We start from the raw sequence: 13,683 nt of genomic DNA, 5'->3' as shown, positions 1-13,683 counted from the left end.
TTCTAGAAACTGGAATAGCTGACCTCTCTGTAGAGGTCAAATAATACATAATACCAAATAATAAATTGTATCAAGGATGATAATTGCTGTCAGCCCCCATTTATAAATATATGTGCTCACTTATATCACTTGAAAATTTTAAATTAGAAATGCCTTTTCAGTAAAGAGATTCATGGGGCATTTTATTTCCATGCATGAAGAATTAGTTGGATAATTTTACAATGGCATACAAAGATTGTAGATTCTAGTGTAAGCTAAGAATTCCTTTCCTTTGTAGTTACAGTGTTCAATATAGTTCTGACTATCAATTTTTGCATTCCTATTTAGTCTGGTAGTCTTTTAGGCTGATGCTCACATTTCTGAATGCATAGCCAGCCTCTGAGAGTAGGCAGCATTCCTGAGAGGTTATTTCCAATCAATATTATTTTAGAAATCTGAGTTCAAGTACATTCTTTTTAAGAGATGAGAGAAAAATGAGTCTTGCCTTTTCACACAGGATAAGGAAAGCAATGCTACAGGCAATATAGGACAACGGGTAAAGACCAGCTCTTTCTTAAGAGGTCTCAGCCATGCAGATACAACTTTTGTTATCTTACAACCGGTATCATGTGAGTAATGATGAAGATACCTATTCAGTCAAGTCAGTTAATGTGAGCAAAGATTGTACAATTTGAAGTTTATCTGTTTGATTTGTTTGAATGCTTCAGTACTCTTCATATCATTTAACATGTCGTGCTTTCCTACCACACACCACAGTGGTCAAAGTATCAGTCTCCAGGTGTGTTAAATGTTGTGTTTCTTTTCATCAGGTTATTGTGGTACTTGCTTTCATGAATAGTTGAAGTAGCAGTGATACTTATGTTACCTAAAAGTGACAGAAACTACATGTTAAACATCAAAAAGCAGTATTTTAAAGTTTCTACTTCCACAAGAGTAGAGAGACTTCCATACTAAAATTTCAATGCTTTTTTATTTGATTGGTTTGTAATCTGAATTATGTGTACATTAGGTTAAGGTATCCTGTTTTTCATTTCATGGAAAAGTTGCCCAGAGGATTGTATCAATTGTGACATTTAAAATAAAGATGAATAGTTTTATCTTGAAAGTTGCTTTGCTCTACTAACTGAAAACAGGACAACATGAAAACGAATAACACATAATTGTAAAAATAATTGTTATACTTAGCAGATGGGAACACTTAAGAGGCTTAGAGCAAATAACAGTTGAGATCACTAGTTCTCTTTTTTTCCCTTTTACCAAAGGTACATAGCAAATGTTTAAGGAGGAACACATTTCTTACCCTCTGCTGTGCAACAAGGAAATGAAAGAAACACAGAAATTGTGTTTATAGAAGTGCTGATGTTCGATCAAGAGTAGCATGAAATTCACCAACTGTAAGATGAAGGCAAGGAAATTATTGTGCTTCAAAAAATGTGTGGAAGATACCTGGGAGAGAAAATTAAACATATTCCAAGCTTCCAGTGTCTTTATCTCTTCATGTCATGAACTCATGTTTCATCAAGTTTTATAAAACAACATTTTTCTGGTCATGTTTCAAAAGTATCACCATAGGATCCCAGGCAACAGTGAGCTGTGTAAATTGTTCCCCAGTCCCTGCGTCTTCAATCTGTAGATACGTAGCATTTTAAAATAAACTGGAGTGAACGCTCCCTTCCTTGTCCCTAGACACTTCATCATTACTATTCAGCTTTGCTATTTTTACTTTTTCATTTATCTGCATGAGGAAATAGGTAATTAGAGCACTGACATCCTTTCTGTCACAAGACTAAAAATGAAAGAGTTATGATAAAATTTTGTTCCTTTCTAAAATTATTCTGTAAGATCTAATGTGGCAGGTGTGGTTTTAAATTCAGTACATCCAGAGACAACAGAGAAAGGCACTGCTGACCTCTCACCCCTCCTTCACATAGCTGAAACTGGCCCTGTGTTGCAGTTGCTATTGCTTAAATGGCAAACCATGTGGATTTGGAGAAAATATTTTGTGCAATATATCTGCAACAAGGTATACATGTGTGGAGCTTGATTTATATGGCTTTTTTTTTTTTTTTTTTTAATGGCCTTTTTTTTTAATGTGAATTTTAGTCCTAAAATACTTCCTTGGGACTATACACGCTGTATTTCCATGTATATTTTTAGGTATAAGAAATACAAAATAACAGTGAACATTCAAAAAAAAAAAAAGATTTTGTATATGATGCTTTCCTGTGTTTTCTTTTTAAAATCATCCCTAGTATAATACTATCTTTTGATATTTCTTAGGCTTTTTTTTTTCCCTTGTTTCAAGTGTTATACCCTGACATTTATTCCAAACATAAGGTAAAATTTCCAAGGCGTCTGCATTATTGCTTTACATGCACGAGCTTCATAAAAAATACAGTTATTACTAAGAAAGAGTACCAGTGAATTGTTTTTTGGACTTGAATCTGCAAGGGAAAATGGCATGCTGCTGTTGCACATCCTAGCAAAAGTAACGACATACAGGTGTTGTTTTAGTTTCTTTATGGAAGAAGAAGAAGTAATTTTGTATTTCTTTGAAAGAAACAAGTAGGGACCTCTTTCTTGGTAAATAGGTGGTACTTCCTTATTTCAGACTAACATTGGGGTGGCTTTTCCTGATTATGAGGCAAAATGTGAATTTTCAGTGGTGGAAGGAGCTGTGTATGCACTGCCTTGGGACAGTGGACAGCATTGCATAGAATAATCTCTGGATTGCTGTTACCTGAAGTGTTCGGGAATTTCAGGCAAAAAGTATGCTATGAAGTGTTAAAGTGTCTTAAATCATACTCGTTTGTCATCATTCAAGGATATTTTATTTTAAAATATCTTAATTAAATAGGGGCTGTATGAGTGAGATGAGCACAGTGCCTTGGATTTAGATTTCCAGTGTTCAGTTATTCGGAGGCCCAATTTTACATTAAAAGTCTTCCCTGAGATAGAGGAAAAATTAGAAACCTGAAAGAAAGGGCATAGTGATTTAAGTAACTTAGCACATATTTCTGAGACGAGCATGTATAGTTTTTCTTCTAAAGTTTAGCATTCAGTATTAAAAAGCTTGCAGGTTTCTTTAAATAAAATAAAATAAAAAAATCCCTATTTTATTTTTTCCATATTCTCCTTTCTATTAAAGAAAAAAAAATGGCAGGGAAAGTAGTTTGTTTTGTGCTAGGAAGTCACTTATTCTGAAGGCAGCCAATTGCAAGTTTGTGAAAAATATAAGCCTATGTTCACTTCTTCGTTGAATAATTGTATTCCCCTAAGATGTGACTTAATTTACATGTATGAAGGGTACAATAAATAAAGCAAGTGTACTATAAGAAGTGCTGTTATTGTATCCAAATGGTATTTTTGGACTATTTATTTATTTATTTATTTATTTTTCTGAATATGCTGATGCTGTAGGTGAACTGAAATGGCACATATTTCATCTTGATGAGCTACTTTTATCACATTATATCTGAACAAAAGCAGTAATCTTTAATAATCTTTAATTGCATGCATGTATATTTGATTCTTCAATGCTAGCATCTTAATTTATACCCAGACAAGTTTTTCACTTTACAGTGGACACCTGTCTCAAGGGTGTATGTGCTTGAGGAGAGTTGCTGATGGGGGCAGCTGGACAATTGAGTCAGTAAGTGTCACAAATTGTCTTATTTCTTGACAATGCAGCTTGTTTTTCTTTCTGTTGAAGTGTTCAAAGGAGTGTCATCTGGAGACGATACTCTTGTGTGAAATTTGTCCCAGCTACCTGCATATCAGTTCTCACATTTTGGTTATTATTTCCTCCTGTTGCATGTTTTCACATTTTTTCACATAGGAGGACTGTGTGATTCTTGAATTCTCAGGTCAAGCATTAAGTTATATTTCCTTAATTTTATGTCATTAATTACCCAAAGACCCAGTTTTATTCAACAATTAGAACTTGAGTTTCTTCCTTTTGGGGGGGCGGTATAAGAAGATAAGAGGTCAGAAATGAACAGGGTAACCTGGCAGTTTCTTAAACTATAGTATTGCTCCTTCCTTCCTTCCTTCCTTCCTTCCTTCCTTCCTTCCTTCCTTCCTCCCTCCCTCCCTCCCTCCCTCCCTCCCTCCCTTCCTTCCTTCCTTCCTTCCTTCCTTCCTTCCTTCCTTCCTTCCTTCCTTCCTTCCTTCCTTCCTTCCTTCCTTCCTTCCTTCCTTCCTTCCTTCTTTTCCTGAAAAGTATTTAGTCAGGAAGAACACATTGGAAATGTTTATGCTGAAAACTTTCAAGTTCTACTTTGATTTTTCTGAAGAATGAATTTCCTGAGGAAGAGTGCAGGAAATCTTCAAGAATGTCTGCTTTTAGCCAAGACAAAAATACCAGATATTCCATGTCTTGAAATTGCTTCTTGATACTTTCATTTATTGCTCCTCACATTTTGCATTACGTATGTGACTAATCTTTAGTGATGCTGAATAGGAAACAGATTAGTCACTCATACCAAGGTGTTGCTGAATAGGAGTTTGATTTGATTATCTCTTCCTTCAGCTTTTCCCAGCTGAAGAATCTTAGTCTCCCCTCCCCTCCCCTCCCCCTCCCCTCCCCTCCCCTCCCCTTCCCTTTCCAGTCTACCATTCTAGTTTGAAACAGACGATAACACCAAGAATTAATAAAAGATTAGGCTGAGTTGTTTTTTTCCATGGTGGGCAGTAATCAAGCATTGCTTCTGAGTAATACATTTTATTCTGCATTTGTAATTTGAGTGTTTAAGGGAAATTCTATTCTAATATTCTTAGTACTTCCAAAGTTGAATACATTGAATTTTCTTTTCATGAACTTTCATGAGTAAATAGGTCATTTATAATCACAAGCATTTATGAATGAATAAGGGCCTGTTTGTGAATTCAGTGTACTGATCTAAACATGGAATTGCAATAATTTATGCTGTTACCATAAAAATAGTCATGCAATAATCAACACTGAACTCTGACCTCAGCCTGTGAAAATCAAGCTTATTAAGTCATTTGTGGTGTTCCTGCATAACATTTTACTGCATAAGATTTTGTTAGTGCTTTATCAAGCTTATTTTTTAAATGCTCCAATCTGCAGGTCTTTTTACAAGCGTTCCCCTTGGTTGACCTCATTACATATACTTTCAGTGTTTTCTGTACAATTAGATGCACAAAGACAAATCCAGAAAATGTTCTAGTTTTGTTAACTCTTGTACAGAGCAGGGCTTTTCCTTTCCTCTTTCCCTGTTTCCTGTGCTGGAGCTGTACAAATTCCTCGTCACAGTAAATGATTCATCCCACCATACTCCATCCTCTTCTGTTAACATTTAAAAGGCATAATTGGATTTCATGTTTTCTGGCAATTAGGTAGGTTTATAGTCTATCTGGGTTTGTGCCCAGAGAACTGCTGGTGGTGCAGGTAGCATGTATGAAAGCATGGGCTTCCTCTACCCTTCAGCTGCTACACCAGCCCTGCCAGTATCCCCCCACATCAGCTTGTTCCCTCTAAATTCCCTGATGATTTCCTTGAATTTATTCAGTGGCCTGGTCCTCACAGAGCAGATCTGGGAATTAGAGTGCGGTTGCTTTATGTAAGGCAATACATATACATATACATATACATATACATATACATATACATATACATATACATATACATATACATATACATAGATATATTTGGAGTTTTACTAATTTGAAGATTTCTTTTTGAAGCTATTCATTTCTAAAAAACCAATTTAGCAGCTATTTCTCTATAGGTGATATCAAATGATTTAATCTGCTGCCTCATCGAGCAGATTATGTATGTGCTATGCTGGGCTCACTCAGAAAAATGAGATATCTTCAAAACGGATTATTTTATTTTATTTTTCATTACTACAGTGAAATAATTTCTGGGAGACCCTGTGTTCTGCAACATTACAAACACATACATTTTTTCTCATGTTTCATTCATTGCTAATTGGTGTAGTTATATGCATTGTTCTTCTGTGGACTTTTATTTTGCAACTTTTTGCACAAAATTAACAGATACATGATGTGTTTATGTATATGTTTGTCTGTATGAGAGTGCTCATAACAAAGTGTGTGTACAATGTACATATAAATGGAAAAAAATAATCTGTTTTAAGAAAAAGTGCAGCTGTCATACACTGGAGAAATGAGGTATAAGTTAATGTTTTTAAAATGAGGTAGTGCATTCAGTAAGGATGAAATGCTCTAAATGGTTTACTCAAACTTTTGATCTGAAAGCAGTTCAATTTCCTGGGAATTGACAGAGGAACACAAAACATATCCTTGGACATGTCCCAGCCCATTACTAGTATCTCAGCCAGGGGGTCTATTTGGTGAAGCAGGTTTTGAGCCTTATGCCAGCACTCTAATACTCCTGTGAATTTCCTGGATTTGCAGTTGCCTTATGTGATGCAGGAGTCAGGTCAGGAGAATGTGGTATACAGACAGTCCTGAGCTGCTTGTCCCTGAGGCTTTACAGTGTTGCTCCAGGATATTGAAGTCAGGAATATAGTATATGCTGTGAATCAGTGGAAAGTCAGTCATCCTTGTGTGGTTAAATTGTCTGTTGGGCCAAGTACACTGAAAGAGAGGTCCAGATTTTTTGTTTATAAATGTCAACTGATTTCTGAATTCAGTGTAAAGCCTTATTAAAATGTTTATAATATTTTCATGTTTATAATATTTTCTTTAAATGTGTGTGGTTTTACTGTGCTAGGCAGCTAAACACCACAACTGCTCTCCCACTCCCCCTCCTTAGATGAGGAGGAGAAGAAGTAAAGAACAACTCACGAGTTAAGATACGGATAATTAAAAGGGAAAAAAAATAATTTTTAAGGAAAGATTATTATTAACTAAACAATTTAACTAAAGGGAGAAAAAGGGAAAGGGGAAAAGGGAGGGAGAAAGAAAAAAAAAAGAAATTAAAAAAAAAAAAAAGGCAAAATGTGGAAGTGCAGAGAAAAGAAATTACTCTCTACTTCCCACAAATGAGTGATGCTTGACCACGTCTTTGAAGCAGGGCCTCAGCGCATGTAGCTGGTGTTCAGAGGAGGACTGACGTTTTCACAATGAGAGCCCACACCTCCCCTCTTCCTGTTTCCACCTTTTATTACTGAGTGTGACACCATATAGTATGGAATATCCGTTTGGTTGGTTTAGGTCAGCTGCCCTGGTGATGTTTCTTTTCTCACTTTTTTGCCCACCCCCTAGGAGGGTTAGAGAGAGTCCTGATGCTGTGCCAGCACTGCTCAGCAGCAGACACAGCACTGGTGTGATAACACTGCTGTTCCAGCTAAAAGGGCAGAGCACAGCACTGTATGGGCTGCTGCAGGGAGAGATAACATCCCAGCCAGACCCAGTACAGTGTGATAATCGTTTTCATTTTCATTCATGTCAGAAATGCCATTTGACCATTGAGATGTATTGAAAAATTAACTAGTGTTTGGATCTCTCTCCTTATCAAAGGAAATAGTAATCACTGTTCTGAGTACTCTTTAGGCTTGTTCATGTAAATCTTCTCTGAACAGTAAGAAGCTTAGCAAAGACAAAAACCCAGATAATAATCTTTTCCAACAGACCATCATTTCTAGGAGCAGAAATATAATGTTCCAGTGATCATTTTTCTCTCATTCTCTAAAGAAAATACCAGGGCAAACACTTACATTGACAAAATAAATATTTTTACTAATGTGTGAACTTCTTTACAAGCAGGGTCTCAGTCCTTGGGAGTGAATAAAAATAGTCCATACCAAGCTGCAGCTTTCTAGAGCTGTCTGTCTACATAAAATATCCCTAAAATGTATTTACTCTCTTGCTTTCTGTGACATAGCATCACTCTTGGTAAGTTGATATAAATTTGAAAATAAAGTTATGCAGCAGCAGGAAGAATTGCAAACAATTACAAGCGTGAAAAGACATTTTGTTTTTCTTTTTGTGATGTTCATGTAGTCAGTCAAAACAAAATTATACCTTATCATAAAGAGTATTTAGTGCAAATATATCTGATGAAGAGAAATCAAAAGCAATATTGAATCTGAACCCATTAAAGCAAGATAATGGAAATACATCTCTTCTCATGGAGAAAGTTACTTTATATGATAAACAGGTCAAAAAGTGCCTGTAATTTATACAATTCTTTGATGATCGTTTATCAAACCAAGATATATATATATATCTTGAAACAATGTAATTTTTAGGGCTTTCAAAACAAAACAAAACAAAACAAAACAAAACAAAACAAAACAAAAACTAATTAGATGTCCTGCTTGTTAGTCTTTGTTAGTATAAACCATATTTTTAGAAATTTTCTTACCCTTAAAAAGACAGTTTTCTCATTTGAGGCATCTGAATTCTTTTCTACAAGTTAAGATTCAAAACTCAGTAAACGCATTTAGAGAATCCTCCCTCAGAACAAAGCCTGGGCTTGAGCTGTGGGTTTGTAAAACATTCTGTTTTGTCTCTAGGCTTGATAGACTGACAATGCAAGGAAAAGTGTAGTGAGGTGCCAGTTAAGAAAGGATTATCAGTTCCACCTCCTAGATATCTCAGCAGAACTAATGGAAAGCAAAGGATGGTAGCCAGAGTTGGGGTTTCCTGGGTTATGGGCGAATGTTTGCAGACATTGTGTTGCTCTTGCTGATGCAGCATGAACCCTGAGACTGGAAATTTCACCTTACATGTCAGTTCACATGTCAGTTCACTTGTTGAATTTCAAATTCAAAGCTGTAATAAAGTCTCCTGCCTTCATTAAGGCTGTTGGTTTGGTGGCAGCAGGGACTTTTCTATCACAGTGGCAGCATAGCCCAGTGGAGGAGCTGGCTATAGAGCAAAGTGGAGATGACAAGCCAGCAAGAGTTAGCCTTCACTGGCATGGTGCTGCTTGCTCCCTGGCTTTGACGGCAGAAGAGGTCAGGAAGGAGCCTAAATAATGTGATTAGGCCAGCAAAACTCTGTATCATGCAATTGGTTTATGCAGCTAGTCTGAAACTTGGTGATTGATGTTGCCTCTGTGGTGTTACCTGACTAATGTTCTGGTACAGGTGCAGTGAGTATGGTAGAGAGGTTTTGGTCTGTGAAGACTGCACAGTACATTTCACAGTCACTTTGCATTCAGGCAGTGAACATTTTTTTTCCTGTTTCTAGCAATAATGGATTCCTAAAATCCTCAGGAGAGATTTTGCTCAAGTTTTATTTAAAGATTAGCATGTCTTGTAGAAGATTGGCTGTTCAAAATCTTCCCTCTATCATCTTGTTGGTAACGTGCTTGCAAAAGTGAGGAAGAGATTATACGGATATATTGTTAACTTGCTGATATGTATAGTATCATTACTTTCAGATCTATGAGTATTTTCTCCCTTCAGTCCTTCTGTGTTTTTAACTATCAGACATCCAAAAGAAGCAGGTACATTACAGTCTTTTGTACAAAGATGCATTCTTGCATATTTGTCTTACTGTATGTTAGAAAGCAAGAAGAGTCTGCCATTCAGTAATACACTCATTGCTTTGAAGGTCATGACTTGTGTAGCTTTGAAACATTGAGCATGAAACATGAAATTGGGAGTCAGCACATTTCTTACAGTTTGGTACTAGTGGTTACTAAGCTTTGGGAAATGTGAATTGCTCTTGCACTTTTACTTGCTATGTGAACACTGCACATGCATAGTGCTATTGAATATGAAAACTTTAATGTCTAGTTTAATATAATCAGTGCAGTTACTTTGGTACCTCACAGTGGTACAATCTGGAATACTGATGTCTTGGCAACTGTAGCTAATTACAAATCTCCGTGTATAGACTTTATGAACATAGTAGTTTGTGTCAGCTAATAGAACAGGAGCTCAGTGGAGAAATAATTATTTTTCTGGGATTATTGTATATTCATGAGGTAATTTTTATTCAGTTTAGCTATAGCTGCTTTAAAAGTTGACCGATGTAAATGTCAGACATGCTTTGAACTAATACAGTCCTACTTTTGTGTGGCTCAAATGTTAAATATTTTGTACTAGACCCATTGCTACAGAGAGACTGTTTGGCAAAAGATAACAGTGAAAGATCTGAAGAGCAAATAGGTGTGGGAAATGTCAGACATACAGATCATGAAAAGCATGTTTAATTTTGTTCACACATTTAATCAAAACAATGTAGGGTTTTAGAAGTAGTGTGATGAAAGTGGACAGTGTAAAGGAGACTTGCAATATCTTCAAATAATAGATTTCAGGAGCTCTGACAAGACACTGAATCAACACAAGATAGAATTTAATTTGAATTTCATTGAATGTTGCTTTTTTGGGTAGAGTATTTCATTGCTCATGGATAGAAGACTGCTATGTCTTCTTTTCTCATAACAAAAATAATTAATTTCTCCTCTGATTTCTGATTTTGTAAGTATTAATTTTTTACCCCTTCTTTTGGTAGAATTCACAAAATGAAATGGTGGAATGTAATGTCTGGGTTTAGTAAAGCACTTGGAATACCCAATCTGTGTTTTTTTTTTTTTTCTCTGTCTTTTTCAAAGTTTTCATGTTACTGAGGGAAGGGACTCCATGTATAAAGGTGTTTAACCTGGCAGAAAACTGGAAAGAAGTAAAAGCAAAAATACTCTTTTTTTTTTTTTTTCCTTGCCTAATAAAGATCCTGTGTATTTGAAAGTTGGCATACTTTGTTCCAGCCATCAGGTGCATCAGATGGACTTGTAAAAATATTACTACTTGTTTCTTTCTGTAAGTGAACACATTAATCTGGAAGTTAGATGCAGTCGGATGTCCAGATAAGGTGAGTTTATTTTTAAATCAAAGTCTTACATATAACAATCAGTAAACTCTCCCAGGTATGAAATTTATTAATTTAAGTTATGAGATTATGAATTTAACAATGGCATCCTGCCTAAAATGCAGATTCTTTTTTTTCTTCATTTCCACAATTTGGATCTGTTATCTTATATTTTCATGCATTCCCTTTTCTCAAAGGGCAGGGTTTACATAAGGATTAAAGGTCTCTACTACTGTTAGAGACAATGGAAGAACTGTATTATTGCTTTTATTTATAACTACACATATTTTCAAATATATATATATATATATATATTTAATATTTCAATTATTATTCTTTTTAATTATCTATCCTTTACTATAAACCACTGGGAAAAAGGTAATTCTTCTTGCTGCCCAGATATCAACTGATTTTTAATACATAAAAATACAACAGAAAGTGTTTTACTTGATTTGTAAGTAGCATTCCAGCATTTTTCTTAAATTATTTTGAGGTTTATCTTTTGCATGTGAGATATGCTAAAAATTTTGAATTGCATAAGGCAGCCCAGAGAATGCAGGCTTATGAATAAGCTGAACAATTTTTATGCTGCATTTGCTTCATTACCTTTCTGCTGTGAGTGTGCATGTACATGGATGCAACATGCGTATATTTTTATAAATTTATTTCTGTGTAGTATCCACATTTAAATGAAAGCATGTTTGTGCAGCTTATTGTTTTTGCTAGTCACTGAGATACCATACTAGTCGATTATTTTCATACATTCATGCTTACCACAAATTATTGTAGTCAGTTGTGGTAGAAAGTAGTATTTTCTGTAATAACTTAGAACAGATAATTAAAGCTACATTTTTCAGTGTGTTGTGTAGTCAGTGAGTGCATTGGTCTCAGTGCATATTGAAATTCAGTGCCAGAAACTGAATGACCTCAGTTCTAGAAAGAGCTGTGTGTACTAATCTGAGTGAAATTGTGTTGGTTTGGAAAGAAAAACTGTAGGCAAAGTGTACTTGATGGAGAATTTGTGAACAATTTTATGTCAAGAGATATTAATGTTTTTCTCACTCCTAGTATATAAGCACCTGTGGGTACCAGAGAGGATTTAGGGTTTCTGAGACCTAGGAACAAACAGGCAAATCAAACAAGGACAGACAGGACCAGATAATTCATAGTGCATGATTTAAGTAACCTTGCAAATGTACATTGAAATGGATAAAGATGGATAGATAATGGCTTCAGAGAGTCATAGTGATTTGACACACACTGTATATCCTTCTATTAACTTGCTGTAGAACTTGCTTTATTAACTTGCTTGCATGGAAACCTGGGGCACCAAGCCAGACAGTAACAGAACAAATGTAGCCTGGGAGAGCAATAGAAAACACTATGAGTGTGTTGGTGGGGACTTCTTCAGGCTGGTATCTTACTGACGTTTTTTTTCCCCTCAAAACATGGTGATTTTGAGATGGATAATTCTATGAAAGCTGAAACCTGAAATTCTTCTGAACCTGATCAGTAAGTTTTATCTTTCAGTACTGTAGAATAACACTGCTCAGCTGCTAAGGCCGTTTTACTGTTGCTTTGTGTAGCTTCTCTACAGACGGTCTGAGAGATGGGCAGGAAGAAACCAAAGGAAGTTTAAAAAGAGCAAGTGTAGAGTCCTGCACCTGGGAAGGAACAACCCAAAGTATCAGTACAGGCTGGGGGACGACCTGCTGGAGAGGAGCTCTGAGGAGAAGGACCTGGGGGTTCTGGTGGACGACAGGTTGACCATGAGCCAACACTGTGTACTTGTGGCCAAGAGGGCTAATGGGATCCTGGCGTGCATTAAAAGGAGTGTGGCCAGCAGGTCAAGGGATGTGATTCTCCCCCTCTACTCTGCCCTGGTCAGGCCTCACCTGGAGTAGTGTGTCCAGTTCTGGGCTCCCCGGTACAAGAAAGACAGGGATCTCCTAGAAAGAGTCCAGTGGAGGGCCACAAAGATGATACAGGGCCTGGAGCATCTTCCCTATGAAGAAAGGCTGAGAGACCTGGGTCTGTTCAACCTGGAGAAGAGAAGACTGAGAGGGGATCTCCTCAATGTATATTAATATCTAAGCGGTGGGGGACAGAAGGATGTAGCCAGCCTCTTCTCAGTGGTTTGTGGGGATAGGACAAGGGGCAATGGCTGCAAGTTAGAGCACAGGAAGTTCCGCACTGACATGCAAAAGAACTTCTTCACGGTGAGGGTGGTGGAGCATTGGAACAGGCTGCCTAGGGAGGTTGTAGAGTCTCCTCTGGAGATATTCAAGGCCTGTCTGGACGCCTACCTGGGCAGCCTGCTCTAAGGAGCCTGCTTTGGCAGGGGGGTTGGACCCAATGACCTTTCAAGGTCCCTTCCAACCCCTACAGTTCTGTGATTCTGTGATTCTCCTCATCCTGCACCCACTATATCCGTCTTTTGTGTAACAGGTTCTGTGGTCTCCACTCCTGCATGAACTTAACTCATGCATTGGATATGTATATATACTTCGGATTTATTTGTTTATGTAAAGAAAGTGGTATTGCTTTCTTCTTTAAATTTGGTATCTGGGACAAGTGACTTAAATCACTTCTTGAGGGATTAGACAGGTATGAGCGGTATTTGAATGTCAGCAAGATACAAGATATAAGTAGTGCTTGGGTATGATGATCAGTGTCTGTGAGGGCATGGCAAGGGCTTTGCAGTCAGGGACAGCATGGCATGTTCAGCTTTTCCACTGGGGACATTTAGTGTTATGCACCCTAGTATATCATATAAATGTGTGTTACTCATGAAAAAATCCAATTTCTAGAACTGCTTGCAATAGCTATTATCTAAAACACATTTTCAACAAAATATAATTAGATTAGGTGAATTTTGAGTTGGTTTTGTTTGTTTGTTTGTTTGTT

General features: G+C 36.7%; 1 protein-coding gene across 4 annotated transcripts in view; it reads left to right on the top strand.

The window, feature by feature from the left end:
* Positions 1 to 13,683, top strand: part of PRR16 (proline rich 16) — a 164,514-nt gene that overhangs the window by 86,923 nt on the left and 63,908 nt on the right. Inside the window, exon 2 of one of the 4 annotated variants that reach the window (XM_068667002.1) lies at positions 3,583 to 3,652. The exons of the other annotated variants lie outside the window; for them this stretch is intronic. Within the exon in view, the coding sequence (XP_068523103.1) occupies positions 3,605 to 3,652 (48 nt within the window). The 5' untranslated portion in view covers positions 3,583 to 3,604. The remainder of the gene's footprint in view (positions 1 to 3,582; positions 3,653 to 13,683) is intronic. 4 annotated transcript variants of the gene reach the window in all.

The sequence above is a fragment of the Anas acuta genome, chromosome Z (assembly GCF_963932015.1).
Source record: "Anas acuta chromosome Z, bAnaAcu1.1, whole genome shotgun sequence".
NCBI lineage: Eukaryota > Metazoa > Chordata > Aves > Anseriformes > Anatidae > Anas > Anas acuta.
The sequence above is the reverse complement of the archived record's forward strand: the minus strand, read 5'-3'. Positions and strand labels throughout refer to the sequence as shown.